This window comes from Doryrhamphus excisus, chromosome 14 (assembly GCF_030265055.1).
Source record: "Doryrhamphus excisus isolate RoL2022-K1 chromosome 14, RoL_Dexc_1.0, whole genome shotgun sequence".
NCBI lineage: Eukaryota > Metazoa > Chordata > Actinopteri > Syngnathiformes > Syngnathidae > Doryrhamphus > Doryrhamphus excisus.
Window position 1 is genome coordinate 8,594,440 of NC_080479.1, and position 14,343 is coordinate 8,608,782.

The window sequence follows — 14,343 nt, forward strand, 5'->3', positions numbered from 1 at the left end:
AGTCCTTAATACCCGAGTCTCCATCAACCTACCAGTCAACAAAACTCAAGTCTTTGTCAAGCACCCATGACTCAGTGAAACCCGAGTCTTCATCAAGTACCCATGAGTCAGTGAAACTCTTGTCTTTGTCAATCCTTGAGTCAGCGACACTTGACACTTGAGACACTTGAGTCAGTGGAACTGGAGTCTTTGTCGAGTACTCGTGAGTCAGTGAAACTCAACTCTTCATCGAGTACCCATGAGTCAGTGAAACTCTGGTCTTTGTCAACCCGTGAGTCAATGACACCCCAGTGAGTCAGTGATACCCAAGTCTCCATCAACCTGCCAGTCAACAAAACTCAAGTCTTTGTCAAGCACCCGCAAATCAGTGAAACCCGAGTCTTCATCAAATACCCACGAGTCAGTGAATTCTCAAGTCTTTGTCAAGCCTTGAGTCAACCAAACTGGGGTGTTTATCAAGTATCCGTGAGTCAGTGAAAGTCGGGACTGAGTGCCTGAATTGTTTGTTTTGTGGAGTCGGTGGAGCAGCTCAAAGGTAGGGCGAGTAAAGGAGAGGTGATTCGAGGCAAGTAGCACATCTGTTACCTGGTTTCCCTTTTTAAATTTAGCTTGTGGTAATGGATACGAGTACCTGTGGGCCGCGATTGAGTAAACAACATCTGTAGTTGACACCATCGTACTCTTCAAAGAGCGCTAGACCTCTTGTGTTCTTCCTGGCTGCAACTTTCAATGCAACACAGCCGCCCTCACGTAGCGTGCTGTTGAGGGAACACTTGATTTACAAAACAAAAACCCACAATGAGGGTCTGGCATTTACGAGCCGGCGTGTTGTTGTTGCCGTGGTTTCCAGGTGCTCTTATGAGATTATTGGCACACAGATGCATGCCGCATGTGCTGCTTGCATCAGGTAGCATGTAGAATATATCAAGGACACGCTCATTAGCGGCAACACGAGTGTGTATTACACTCGTCCCATTTCACTGCCTAATCGGCTTTGTGGAATTACTCTAACTGGACGCTCAGGCTTTTAAGCACCTTAATTGGCTCCCAGAACTTTGTGTGTGTGTGTGTGTGTGTGTTGTTGTTGCGGCTGAGGTCCAAACCACCATGAATCCCCCACTATTGTTTTTACAACTGTCATGGAGAGCCGTTTCTTCATAATAGGTGCAGTTTCACACACATGGAAACACATTCATGATAATAGCCCAGTATACTATAAGCTATGAAAAGTGTAATAAAATACAGTAAGTGCTCTAATTATAGCCAGAGTGTATGCGGTAATGTAAAACAACAGGCATAGAAAGTAATAATAATAAAACCCAAGGTGTCCATAAGCAGAGATACTATACAGTAGGTACGGAGAACCCAGGAAAGCTAGGTGTATAAGCCACCCATGCCTTACCGCTGTATAAGCCATATAAGTCAGTGAGGACCAGGCTGCTCTTTATTTGACAGACGGCAATCATAACAGTTTCATCCTACAAACATTAAACTCATCACACAGCAACTTAACACTAAAAAGGAACCCGAGGAAATATACATTGCATGTACAAATTCACTTTTAAAATAACAAACAGCAGCTAGATGGATGGTGCAATGCTGCCTCCGTCCACCAGAGGGAGCCTGGATCACCGAGCCCAGAGGGAGGCTGACATCGTCGCAGCTCGAGTCTTTGTCAACCCGCGAGTCAGTGACACTCGAGTCTTCCTCAAGCACCCGTAAGTCATTGAAACTTGAGTCTTCGACACCCTGTGAGTCATTGAAAATTGAGTCTTCGACAACCTGTGAGTCATGGAAACTTTAGTCTTCGACACCCTGTGAGGCGTTGAAACTTGAGTCTTCGACACCCTGTGAGTCATGGAAACTTGAGTCTTCGACACTCTGTGAGTCATTGAAACTTGAGTCTTCAACACCCTGTGAGTCATTGAAACTTGAGTCTTTGACACCCTGTGAGTCATGGAAACTTTAGTCTTCGACACCCTGTGAGTCATTGAAACTTGAGTCTTCGACACCCTGTGAGTCATTGAAACTTGAGTCTTCGACACCCTGTGAGTCATTGAAACTTGAGTCTTTGACACCCTGTGAGTCGTTGAAACTTGAGTCTTCGACACCCTGTGAGTCATTGAAACTTGAGTCTTTGACACCATGTGAGTCGTTGAAACTTTAGCCTTCGACACCCTGTGAGTCATGGAAACATTAGTCTTCGACACCCTGTGAGTCGTTGAAACTTGAGTCTTCGACACCCTGTGAGTCATTGAAACTTGAGTCGTCAACACCCTGTGAGTCATCGAAACTTGAGTCGTCAACACCCTGTGAGTCATTGAAACTTGAGTCGTCAACACCCTGTGAGTCATTGAAACTCGAGTATTCGACACCCTGTGAGTCAGTGACGCTTCAGTCTTTGTTGAGCAGCCGCTGGTCAGCAAAACATGAGTCTTCCTCAACCCATGAGTCGTTGAAAATCTCGTCTTGGACACCCTGTGAGTAATTATCGGCCCGACAGTGACCGTGCTCCCCTCGTTGTGTTCTTTGTGCGGACCCAAGCATGCCCTCATTGTGTTGCCGCTCGCTAAGAGCCGGCAAAGAACAGCACTCGGTCACAAAGAGCAGCGGCCTTAATCCCGTCCTCCTCATCCTCCACCTCCTCATCCTCAGCGCCTTTTTAAGAGGACGAGTGCTTCCTGTGAGCGCCAACACCAGCTCACTTTTTTTTTTTTTTTGCCATTTCTCCGGTGGGCCCCTTCACCTCCTCCTCCTACTTCATGGTCCGCATTAGCTTGGAAATGACTCACCCGACCTCAAGCCATTTAAGAGAGAGAAAGGATGGATGCGGGGGGGTGGGGGGTGGGTTGGGGGGGGGGGGGGGGGGGGCTGATGGCTGGTTCTGTTGATCAGCATCAACAGCTCAGTTCTGGATCCAATCAGCTGCTGCATTCAGCCCAGCAGAATAAGGCCAGAAACACAAAGACAGACAGTAGTGCTGATGAAATTCCACGTGTAATGCGATGCAGGCGGTGTGTGTGTGGAAGCCTGACCACTTGTAGGCATGTGCGTGTGCGTGTGTGTGTGTTGCATGAATTCAAGCGTGGACGTGGGCTGAATTAATGAAGGCACAGACATGTAGGTGAGAGACATCACACTAATTACACCAGCAGTGCTGTAGCCCGGCCATCAATAATGTTCATTAAACCACTGAACCCTCCATCTACTTGACATGTGTGCACGCGTGTGTGTGTGTGTGTGTGTGTGGGTGAATAAGTGGTGAATAAGCGGCACGGTTTCATGATGGATCACTGCACATTTGAAATGAAACGCTTTTTCAGTTGGTAGAGGAAATCTTAAAAATCACATTATTTACCTTTCAAGCAGCCGTGTTTGGCTCACGGCTCTGTTAGCCTCTCCTGCCGTCGCTTGTTTGCTTTAAATCAGAGAGGAGGATTAGATTACAGCAGGGGCGGCCCAACTTTTTCCAGCCAGAACCGCCTACAGATAAATTCAAGGATAAGTGCACTTTTTTTTGGGTTATGAACACGTGTTTTTCTCAACATATAATGAGATGGGACGCACATATTCCACCCCTATTTACATAACAATACCTGCATATTAACCTAGCTACATGATTATTGTTGTTCTTAACATTGTTACGCCCAAGAACTACGTTCCTGGTGTAGTGACACCTCGCCACACCACAGCAGCTAGCGACTAGCCGGCTAGCGACTCCATTCACCACACATTGGCTCACAATGCCTCAGGGCTGATACATTTTGTGCTAAAAGCGATCCAAACAAAGTCATCAAAACATCTTAGCCTGAGCCTTCAGGCTACTTGAAGAAGTTCCGCTCTCTACCCTGAGGTGCCTGTCATAAAAGTGAGATATAGCAATATTCATTTTCACTTTCACCGCATCAAACCTTCAACAACTCCAGGCCATAACCAGAAATTATTATGTTGAAATCTCTTTTAAATGTTTTTATTTTAGAAGAACATCTAATTTTTCCACATAAAAATTTTAAAAAAATATAATATAATAAAAATATAATTAATTATTAATTAATTCTAATTATATATTTATATTATATATATATATATATATATATATTATATGTATATATAATTATAATTAATTTATTATAATTATAATTATATATTATATATTTATATAATATATATATAATTATAATTATATAAATTATAATTATTTAAAATATAATTTTAATGATAATTTAATTTAATGAATTTTTTTTTATTGTATATGTTTTTATTATTTTTTTTTAATTCTTGACTAGATCATGACTTGCTTCTGATGCATAATAATTTTTATCATTGAAGTCAATGGGACCAAATCGGTCCTGAGGTTAAGGAGTACATGTTCTATATTCGTGTTTTGGTTCCTCCATATCTCATCAATAATTCATTTATTTTACAATAAAACAACTTTGACCTGAAACCGGCCCCCGGCCTGTACTTTGGACACACTGCATGACTATATGTTCTGCTTACTATTCTACTTATTCGCAAAGTTCTACAGTAGCTGGTGTTGCCTTTATATTCTACAGTTGATGCTGGTGGCCCACAATGTCCTAGTTTGTTGTTGTTTTGGGGGCAAACCGTTCAGAAACAAAGAAAAAAACTCATTAATCCTCCCCCCCACCCCGATTAGAAGCATCTCTGTTATAGGCTCCAGCTCACTGCTGAACCTAAGGACGACAAGACGTATAGAAAATGGATGGATGGATGAAAAAAGCTACTTCTGTGTGTGTGTGTGTGGGTGGGTGGCAGAGGTGGACCTGTAAAGTGGTCTGGAAATGATGGCGCCCTCACCGCCGCATAAAGACCCTCATATATCTGCAGCCATCATGGCAGAAGAATGGAGTTTTGTAGCAGACTGTAAAAATAAAATAGCTGTAGCTTGAGGCTTTGGTCTCCTGCATGATTTTCCACAGTGGTCCGATGTGTTTATCTATGCTCTTTGTGGCAGGCACACTTATTTACTAGTGTGTGTGTGTGTGTGGATTCATGTCTTATAAGTCTTATTTTCTGTTATTATGCCTACGCTATTGGCTAGTATGGGTGGAAAGGTGACTATAGGGGTGTTATATCATGTGGAGATGGCTCTAATGATGTTAGAAATTGTATTTAGATGGTCACAAACAGGTTCTCTATGGCTTATGGAATGGCCTTTATTGTCATTATACAAGATGTACAACGAGATTGGAGAGCTTCTCCTTTCAGTGCAGTAGTCAAGTTTAAAAAGTATACAAAAAGTAGAGTAAAAAAGACAATTTAACATGATATATACAAGATATCCAAAATGTACACATAATATAGCACAGGAGCATATGCAGGAGCAGACATATTGCAAATATATTAATTTTAGTGCAATGATTACACAGTATTATTATACAGTATTATTATTATCTTATTTTCTCTTATTTCTACTATATTGGGTACTATACTATGAGTGTACAGGTGACTAATAGGGTTGTTATTTCGTATCTAGAGGCCTCTAATATTTTCAAAAACTGTATTTAGAGGGTTGTAAACAGGTTTTATTGTCCACTTTATTGGGTAGTATGAGTGTACAGGTGACTATAGGGGTGTTATGCCATGTCTAGATGGCTCTAATGATGTTAAAAATTATATTTAGATGGTCACAAACAAGAGTACAAGTGACTAATAGGGTTGTTATTTTGTATCTAGAGGCCTCTAATATTGTCAAAAACTGTATTTAGAGGGTTGTAAACAGGTTTTATTGTCCACTTTATTGGTAGTATGAGTGTACAGGTGACAATAGGAGTGTTATTTCATGTCTAAATGGCTCTAATGTTGTTAAAAAATGTATTTAGATGGTCACAAACAGGTTCTCTATGTCTTATACAGTATGTCTTATTTTCTCTTTTGTCTACTATATTGGGTACTATACTATGAGTGTATAGGTGACTAATAGGGTTGTTATTTTGTGTCTAGAGGCCTCTAATATTGTCAAAAACTGTATTTCGAGGGTTGTAAACAGGTTTTATTGTCCACTTTATTGGGTAGTATGAGTGTACAGGTGACTGTAGGGGTGTTATTTCATGTCGAGAGGGCTCTAATGATGTTAAAAATTGTATTTAGATGGTCACAAACTATTTCTTTATATCTTATACAGTATGTCTTATTTTCTCTTTTGTCTACTATATTGGGTACTATATACTATGAGTGTATAGGTGACTAATAGGGTTGTTATTTTGTGTCTAGAGGCCTCTAATATTGTCAAAAACTGTATTTAGAGGGTTGTAAACAGGTTTTATTGTCCACTTTATTGGGTAGTGTGAGTGTACAGGTGACTATAGGGGTGCTATGTCATGTCTAGATGGCTCTAATGATTTAAAAAAATATATTTAGAGGGTCTTCTTCAATGCCACAAAATTGGGTTTGGAATTTACAGGAGAGCACCAAACATTAGCATTCAAAGGTGGAAGATCAGGTCAGAATATTTTTGGTGTCACTCCCATTTCTTCATTTTGAAGCTATACTTGCGCCTCCTTCGGGTCCAACAGTGCAAATTGTGCGTGCTTGGCGTGTTTCAACTGGTGTTAAAATTTTGATCTGGAGTGTATGTCATTGTTTATGTATGTGTGTTTTGTCATTGTTCTTTGCATGGTTTGTCCTGCGTTAGAGGAATAATATGATGGGCATGCCCATAATAATGATACCAGACAGTATGCTTTTCAGCCTTCCTCTTCCATGTGCACATCAATAAAAATTGAGCCGCACTTTGGAAACTGCAGCTATAAAGGGATGGTATAAGCTCCGTGTTTGTGTGCACTATTCACCGCCTGATAGCTGGTAGCTGTATTCACCCCCCCCCCCCCCCCCCTTCCAAGCAGCCAATAACGTGTCCTCCTTTCACGTCTTTTCAGCAAACAAGACGCTCCGTACTTTTCACTACAGGCTCTCCGTGTCTTAGAGAAGCGGTAAAAAAGTACTATCTGGCTCTGAGGCAGGAACCCAGAGGAATTATAAAATTGCCCCCTACCACCCACCCCACCCCCCACAATGAACCCTCCCATCCCCACATTAGCGCTTTGTCGTCGTAATCACAGGCCGCCCGGCGGTGCTCCATCTGCAAGTGGCAATCTGCCTTTGATTAAATCCGACTTTCCTGAGTGCGCTCGCCACTCCGCCGCAGTTCCCGGACCGTAATAAGCGTGCAATTGAGCCCAGCGGGTGGGCAGGGCAGGGGGGTTGGAAAGGGCTGCGAGACGTTCAACCCTCCGCGGGCTCTCGACCTTCTTTCACCAAGGTCGGGGCGCACATCTTTTCAGAGAGGTGCGGCGGATTAGCGGGCCGCTGGAGGCGGCGTGATGGTGTGAGAGAATGTTCTGCATAAAGTTTAACGGCCTCGCTGGCTGGAAAAGGTCAGCGGGACTCGACGGGTGATTGAACCTGAAGGGGCGTCCCGGCGACAGAAGCTAGCGGCTGAAGACGAGGCAACCTTTGCATGCTCAAAGGCTGCTGGTGTTGGCTCAGCAGGTGGGAACCTACTTTACAGGCCTGTTTGTGTCACTCATGCACTATAAATGTGTGTGTGTGTGCAAAAATAATTTATTCATTCATTCATTTTCTACCGCTTATTCTAAAGAGGGTCGCGGGGGTGCTGGAGCCTATCCCAGCTGTCTTCGGGCAAGAGGCGGGGTACACCCTGGACTGGTGGTCAACCAATCACAGGGCACATATAGACAAACAACCATTCACACTCACATTCATACCTATGGACAATTTGGAGTCGCTAATTAACCTAGCATGTTTTTGGAATGTGGGAGGAAACCGGAGTACCCGGAGAAAACCCACGCATGCACGGGGAGAACATGCAAACTCCACACAAAGATGGCCGTCGAGGGTGGAATTGAACTCGGGTCTCCTAGCTGTGAGGTCTTCGCGCTAACCACTTGACTGTCATGCAACAAAGTCCTACAATTATCCTGAAATAACACATTTTCATTATGCTAGGTTGGCCTATTCATTCATTCATTTTCTACCGCTTATCCTCATGAGGGTCGCGGGGGTGCTGGAGCCTATCCCAGCTGTCTTCAGGCGAGAGGCGGGGTACACCCTGGACTGGTGGCCAGCCAATCACAGGGCACATATAGACAAACAACCATTCACACTCACATTCATACCTATGGACAATTTGGAGTGGCCAATTAACCTAGCATGTTTTTGGAATGTGGGAGGAAACCGGAGTACCCGGAGAAAACCCACGCATGCACGGGGAGAACATGCAAACTCCACACAAAAATGGCTACCAATGGAGGAATTGAACTCGGGTCTCCTAGCTGTGAGGTCTGCACGCTAACCACCCACCACCGTGCAGCTTGTGCAAAAATCAGCATGTCCTATATGTGTGGTCTCCAAAAGTAGGGTCGAGTTAGCACTGCTGTGGCTGTAGGCAACCTCCCGATGCAATAGTTTACCTATCTCTGCATGCGCTATAAAAAGTGATGATGTGAAACTGAGTTGTGAGTTGTCACAAGCACGTTCGATGCTGGCTCCCACTTTGTCGTTTCAACGGCAACAGGTCCGGAAACTGTTTGTGTCTCAGAGGAAGGACATTTAACAACATTAAAATGTGAAAATTGTTGTTTTTTTTTTTGTCTTTTTAATTCCAAAAGTCAGCACTGTGGTGGGCGGCCTCTGTCACAGCCGTATGTACTCGCTGTTTGTTTTTGTCTTTTCATGCTTTAAAGCGCTCTTGTCCCTTGCACCAAAAGCAGCTTTTAATGAGAACTCTCCCGTGGATGCTCGCCGTGCTTCAGGTGTGTGCGTGCGTGTGAATTCTATTTTAGTTGTATTTTTGATGCCGCCGCTCTCCTCGTTTTAGCTTATCCTGACGCACACTAGCGGACATGCACCCCCCAACCCCCCCACCCTGCCTTAATCTGCGGCATGTACATGACACTAATACAGAGACTGATATAAGCCCCCCCACCCCGACCTCTCGGCGTGACGTTTATCACTGAGTTTCTTTTAAGCAGGCAGCTTGCCGCCATTGAAGACGCGGCGGGATGACAAGCATGGCCTACTTCCTGTTTAACCATCATCTCGCTGCTTCTTATTGTTAGATATTGTTTGGGGGGGGGGAGACATGCTGAAGCATCTCTAGCTGGGGAAGGATTTGACGGTGATGTTGATCATGCACATATTCATCACAACTTATACGTATGTGTAGCAGGGATCTTCTCACACACGCACACACACACACACACACACACACAGACACACACACACAATGTTGTCTTGGCTCCAGAGTGTGCATGCATGCATGAATAGACGTCACATTTCTAAAAAAGAAATGCTGTGTCTGGATTTGTACACTCCCGTGCTTACTCTTAAGTACACTTTACTTCAAGGTTAAGTGCACTTTATTTGTGGAATGTTTGCCCATCATCTCCAATCCTTTTGTGGGACATGAACACACATGGCTTTCTCTTGTCTGTGCATTCTAAAGATAGAAACAGTTAGCATGAAGGAGCTAGCGTTGCGTGTAATGGGATACACCTATGTAGACTAGAAATGTAGTATAGTATATTGTAGTATTATTTTAACCATCACATGACTTTCCTTCCATGGAGTTCCCATAGCAACGTAGATCTATGTACATTTGGCGTGGGCTTTTCCAAACAAAAAGACAGCAGCAGTGGCGTAGCTCCAATAGGAGTGCTACCTTTGCTAGTGGCCTGAGGCAAGCTAGTCACTAGCCGCCGGGGGGGGGGTTGGCTAGGAGTCTGAAATTGGTCTTAAAAGTATTTTAAAGTCTGAAATTTGATTTGAAAGCTGCAGAGACTGATAGCATAGTGGGGGTGGGGGGGCGTCACAGGTTACCCAGCATGCCTTGTGGCATGTTTGTTCAGGCGTGGGCATTTACTACATTGATGTCTGTGTGACTCGACGCCGGTGACGCCACCTACTGTATGGAGTTGTACCAGCGGTGCATTCAAAGACAGTCCCGTTATAATGTGTTTATGCATGAGGGCTGCCATGAATCGGTGACGCCACCTACTGTGTGGAGTTGTAACAGCGGTGCATTCAAAGACAGTCCCCTTATAATGTGTTTATGCATGAGGGCTGCCATGAATCGGTCACGCCACCTACTGTATGGAGTTGTAACAGCGGTGCATTCAAAGACAGTCCCGTTATAATGTGTTTATGCACGAGGGCTGCCGTGAATCGGTGACGCCACCTACTGTATGGAGTTGTAACAGCGGTGCATTCAAAGACAGTCCCATTATAATGTGTTTATGCATGAGGGCTGCCGTGAATAACAGCCCGAGCGAGATATCTCACCACAGTAATAATTCGGGGAGCATATATTGGACAGCTTAGCACATCTTAGCCAAAGCTGTGAGTGTTTTTAGCGCTTTGAAGAAAAATAAATAAAAAAAGAAAAGTGAATAATATGAAAGTGGCCCCCACAAAGAAGCGTTCCCTCGCTGCGCCAAACAAAGAATCCATCCTACTTAACGACCAGTCATCATCCCTCACAGCTCCATCCCGCCTTGAAAAATGAAGCGGCTCCTTCTAACGGCTCTTTGTTTTTTGTTTTCATGTGAGCTGGTGCACAGAATAACGTTTTGAAGCGCTTGATTAAAAGACTTTGTGGACGCCTGCAGAAGTCCATCCGTCAGCCGCGCCCCCGCCGCGGAACGTGACGGATGCTGGGAAATGCGGACCATAAATATAAATAACCTTCTGGCCCGCTTGCTTTTGTCTCGGTTCCGCTCCTCAGCTGGACCTTAGTAACCCCGCCCCTTCATGCCCACCCCCCCATGTCATCAGCATGCCATCTTCTCTCTGATTGGATCGGAATCCCTCCATCATACCTTTTCATTTCCCGCTGCGGCCCTCATCAACACGCATCATCGTCATTAAAGCCGTGATTTCATGGGGGGGGAAGCCATCGCTTGGCCCACGCCGCGCTCCTTCCTGCCAGCTGTTTGATTGGCAGCGGCGCCAGACGGGTACCAGCGTCACACAGGAAGCCCTTCGGAGGGGACGCCTCGCCGTGTGTGTGTGTCACAATTGGCCCCGCCCTGTCTCATCATGCAAATGGGGCGCAGTCGGAAGCGAGCTGGTGTCCTCGACCATTTTTAAAGGCTTCTGATCAGCGACTTGTCCCCCCCCCCCCCACTCCCCTTCCCTTCGTGCTTGTCTGGCTGGTCGTCTCCTGGGAGGAGGAAGAGGATGAGAGGAAGAGTCCAGGCGGCTAATTAGGCTGCTGGGAAAAATCAAGAGAGGAAAAAGTGGGAGGGCTTGAGGGACGCGGAATATGGTGGCGCTTTGAAGGCGCAGCTGTGTGCTAGTTTCCTTCAAATCACCCCACTGGACGTGTGTGTGTGTGTGTGTGTGTGCGTGTGTGTGTGTGTTGAAGGCCAAACAAGTGGCGTTGTGTTTGGGGGCAAACTTGGCTCACACCAACGTGAAGTACCTGCTGAAGTAGTACTAGAAGTTAAAGTACTTGTCAGCCTGATCCCAGCCATGACCGCACACATAGAAGACAGCAGGCGCCACTTCCTTAACCGCAGCCACCAACTTCCTGTGTCTTCTCCTCCACCCGTTTCTCCATCCTTCCTTCCAACCCCTCCATCCTCTCTGCAGAAGCCTTGGAGGACCCGTCCAGCGCCGGCGTAGTGGCGGGCGCCGTGATTGGCTCTCTGCTGGCCCTGCTCTTGGTAGTGGCGCTGGTCGGCGTGCTGCTGACTCGAGGCCGCCGCCGGGGTAACCGCGCCTTCGCCGGGGACTCGGCGGCGGGAACGGGTGGCGGCGGCAGCAGCGGCAACGGTGCCGATTATGGCAACAAGGCCCGTCTGCTGTTCGGCGGTGAGGGCAAGAACGGCAGCGGCGGCGGCGGCAACAACAACGGGCCGGCGTACACGTACCGCGAGGGCTGCGACAACGCCGGGACTCTGACGGAAAAGGCCAACGACTTCCACCACCATCTCCGCCTCCACCGCCACCACGCCGGCGCCACGCTCTCCGCCCACGACATCCTTCTCAGCGGCGAGCTGGACGAAGCCGAGAGGAGGAAGTTTGACGACAGCACGGAGGAAGAGGAGGAGTGCTACGATGGGAACGCCCTACCGCCGGCGTATCACATCCACAGGGGCCGTGGCGGCGAGGAGGACATGTACCTGGATGATGACATGGAGTCTCAGAGGGACGGCTCCGTAATTTCCCGGACTGCCATCTACGTCTGATTCGGGAAAGATGAAGCTGGTCGACCTATGAACCCGATGAGAGCGCCGTGTGACGCTCGGATCGGAAGGAAACATGGCTGACCGTGACCGCCCATGACGCATCAAAACCATGGACCTCGGCGCCGCTTGTCACCGTCGTGTTCTTCTTCCTTCAGCTTCGCGAGTGGTCATGTGACTGTAGTTTCTTGGCTTCTCATGGCGGCGCTTCACCGACTTCGAGTCGCTAACGTGATAACGTACGGCCGCTGTGGTGTTAATGGCGTTGCTGTTGTCGTAGATGTTGTCGTCGTCGTCGTTGTCGTCCGTTGTTGTTGTGTAGCCGTCGTGTTGATCTCGCTAGGGAAGAGAATTCCCCATTGGGTCGCTAATGACACGTAGGATGGGTATAAATAGAAATATATATGATTTTCATCCTCCCGCCTCCTCTTCCTCTTCATGCATGCTGATCTATGGCTTCCATCTCCATCTCATGCCTTGTTTACACAATGGCCGCACATCCATAGCTGCTATTTATAGAACAAGCCAATCATTGGCTTTGTTTCATATCCTACGGAACGGACCTCATTCAGCGTCCTCCTCATCTAAATCCTCCTTCGCTCACGCATCCTTTCAAGAAGATTGCCGCTTTCATTCCTATTTTTCTCTTCTGGGATTTGTCCCAACAAATCCTACAAACGGAGTACTTACATACTTTGGGACGCCGGCACGACTCAGCGATTACAATTTTGGTATTCTTTGGATTAGGATTTTAATTACAGTTGTATCGTCATCATTTTTTTTTCCATATTTTTAGCGGCTGTTGTGTCTCAATTGGAGCGTTTCCCCAACATGTGCTTCGTCTTTTTACAATGACAATTAGCGCACACTGGTGTATACCAGGGGTTTCAAACTCGCGGCCCGTGGGCCAAATGCGGTACGTGGGACACTAGTTTGAGGCCCCCGCCTTAATATGAAAGTTTAATTAATGAAAGTTAGTGCGACCCATGAGGGTTTGATATGGATGCCATATGGTTTCATGAACCCAGAAATTAAAAGCTTAAAGTTGTGTGCACACTGGACACAATTGACATGATTTTGCCCCGCCCATACGCGAGCTAACGAGCTCGCCTGTTTTGCATTTGCTCTCATCATGCATGACTGGGATCAAAACACGGAAAAAGTGTAGGGTAAAGCAGAAGCAGAAGCATTGAAGACAGTTTCTTTATTATTATTTTTCCATTTTCCATTATTTTTCCAATTTGTAATTTCCATTTTATTTTTGAAAACCTGATGTGGCCCAGCCTCACCCAGACTCTAGTTCCATTGGCCCTAGCCTCGCCCAGACCCTAGCTCCAGTGGCTCCCAGGTAAATTGAGTTTGAGACCCCTGCTGTATACTTATTGAAGTGTACTGACAGAGGTATTCCACATGGGCGCACATCTGTGCTTAAATTAAATTAAATTTGCTACATTCTGAATTTTTCACAGTATTTTGACATTTTTTTTGCATTTTAAAAAGTTTTCTGAAAAGTTGGCAGATATTTTATCAGGCGATCCAAATGTTGGCGATAATGCGGCGTCTAGTGGTGAATTGCACTACGCTGTAAAAAGTCATGCGCACTCAGAAACAAAGTACACCGTATACGTACTGAAGTGAACTGATCCCATTTGAAGTATCCCGTTTGAGGCACACTAGCCGTGAATCCACCGTTGGATTCCTGTTGGAGATCACCCTGTCCCATCATGACCCCCCACCCACTCGTCCTTCAGTGGGGACATTTTTATGATGGTAATTAACTTGGACCATCTGGCACCGACGCCCAGCTTCCACTCTAAGGGTGCGTTCACACTTGTCGTGTTTTGTTCGGTTAAAAGGTGAAAATCTTGGTCTGTGTGTGAAACACAGGAACTTATGTAACTTCCTCTTCCTTCCATCTCAGCTGGTAAAAAATCAATTTGTGGTATTCTTATGTGAGATTTAGTGGGTCCACAAACGGGAAATGCTAACCGAAAGGCACTGAAGTGACCGTCAAGGGTGGATGGAACCCTTTGGGTTGGGAGGTAGGTCTTGGCCTCCAGGTGAAGGAGTTCAAGTTCGAGTGAGGGAACACTGGAGCACCGACGTGGTG

At 46.0% G+C, this 14,343-nt stretch overlaps 1 protein-coding gene across 2 annotated transcripts in view; it reads left to right on the forward strand.

Moving 5' to 3' along the window:
- pvrl2l (PVR cell adhesion molecule related 2 like) overlaps nucleotides 1-14,343 on the forward strand; it is a 136,203-nt gene that overhangs the window by 70,845 nt on the left and 51,015 nt on the right. Inside the window, exon 7 of one of the 2 annotated variants that reach the window (XM_058047572.1) lies at nucleotides 11,638-13,501. The exons of the other annotated variant lie outside the window; for it this stretch is intronic. Coding sequence (XP_057903555.1) covers nucleotides 11,638-12,236 — 599 coding nt within the window. The 3' untranslated portion in view covers nucleotides 12,237-13,501. Of the gene's footprint in view, nucleotides 1-11,637; nucleotides 13,502-14,343 lie in introns of those variants that run through there. 2 annotated transcript variants of the gene reach the window in all.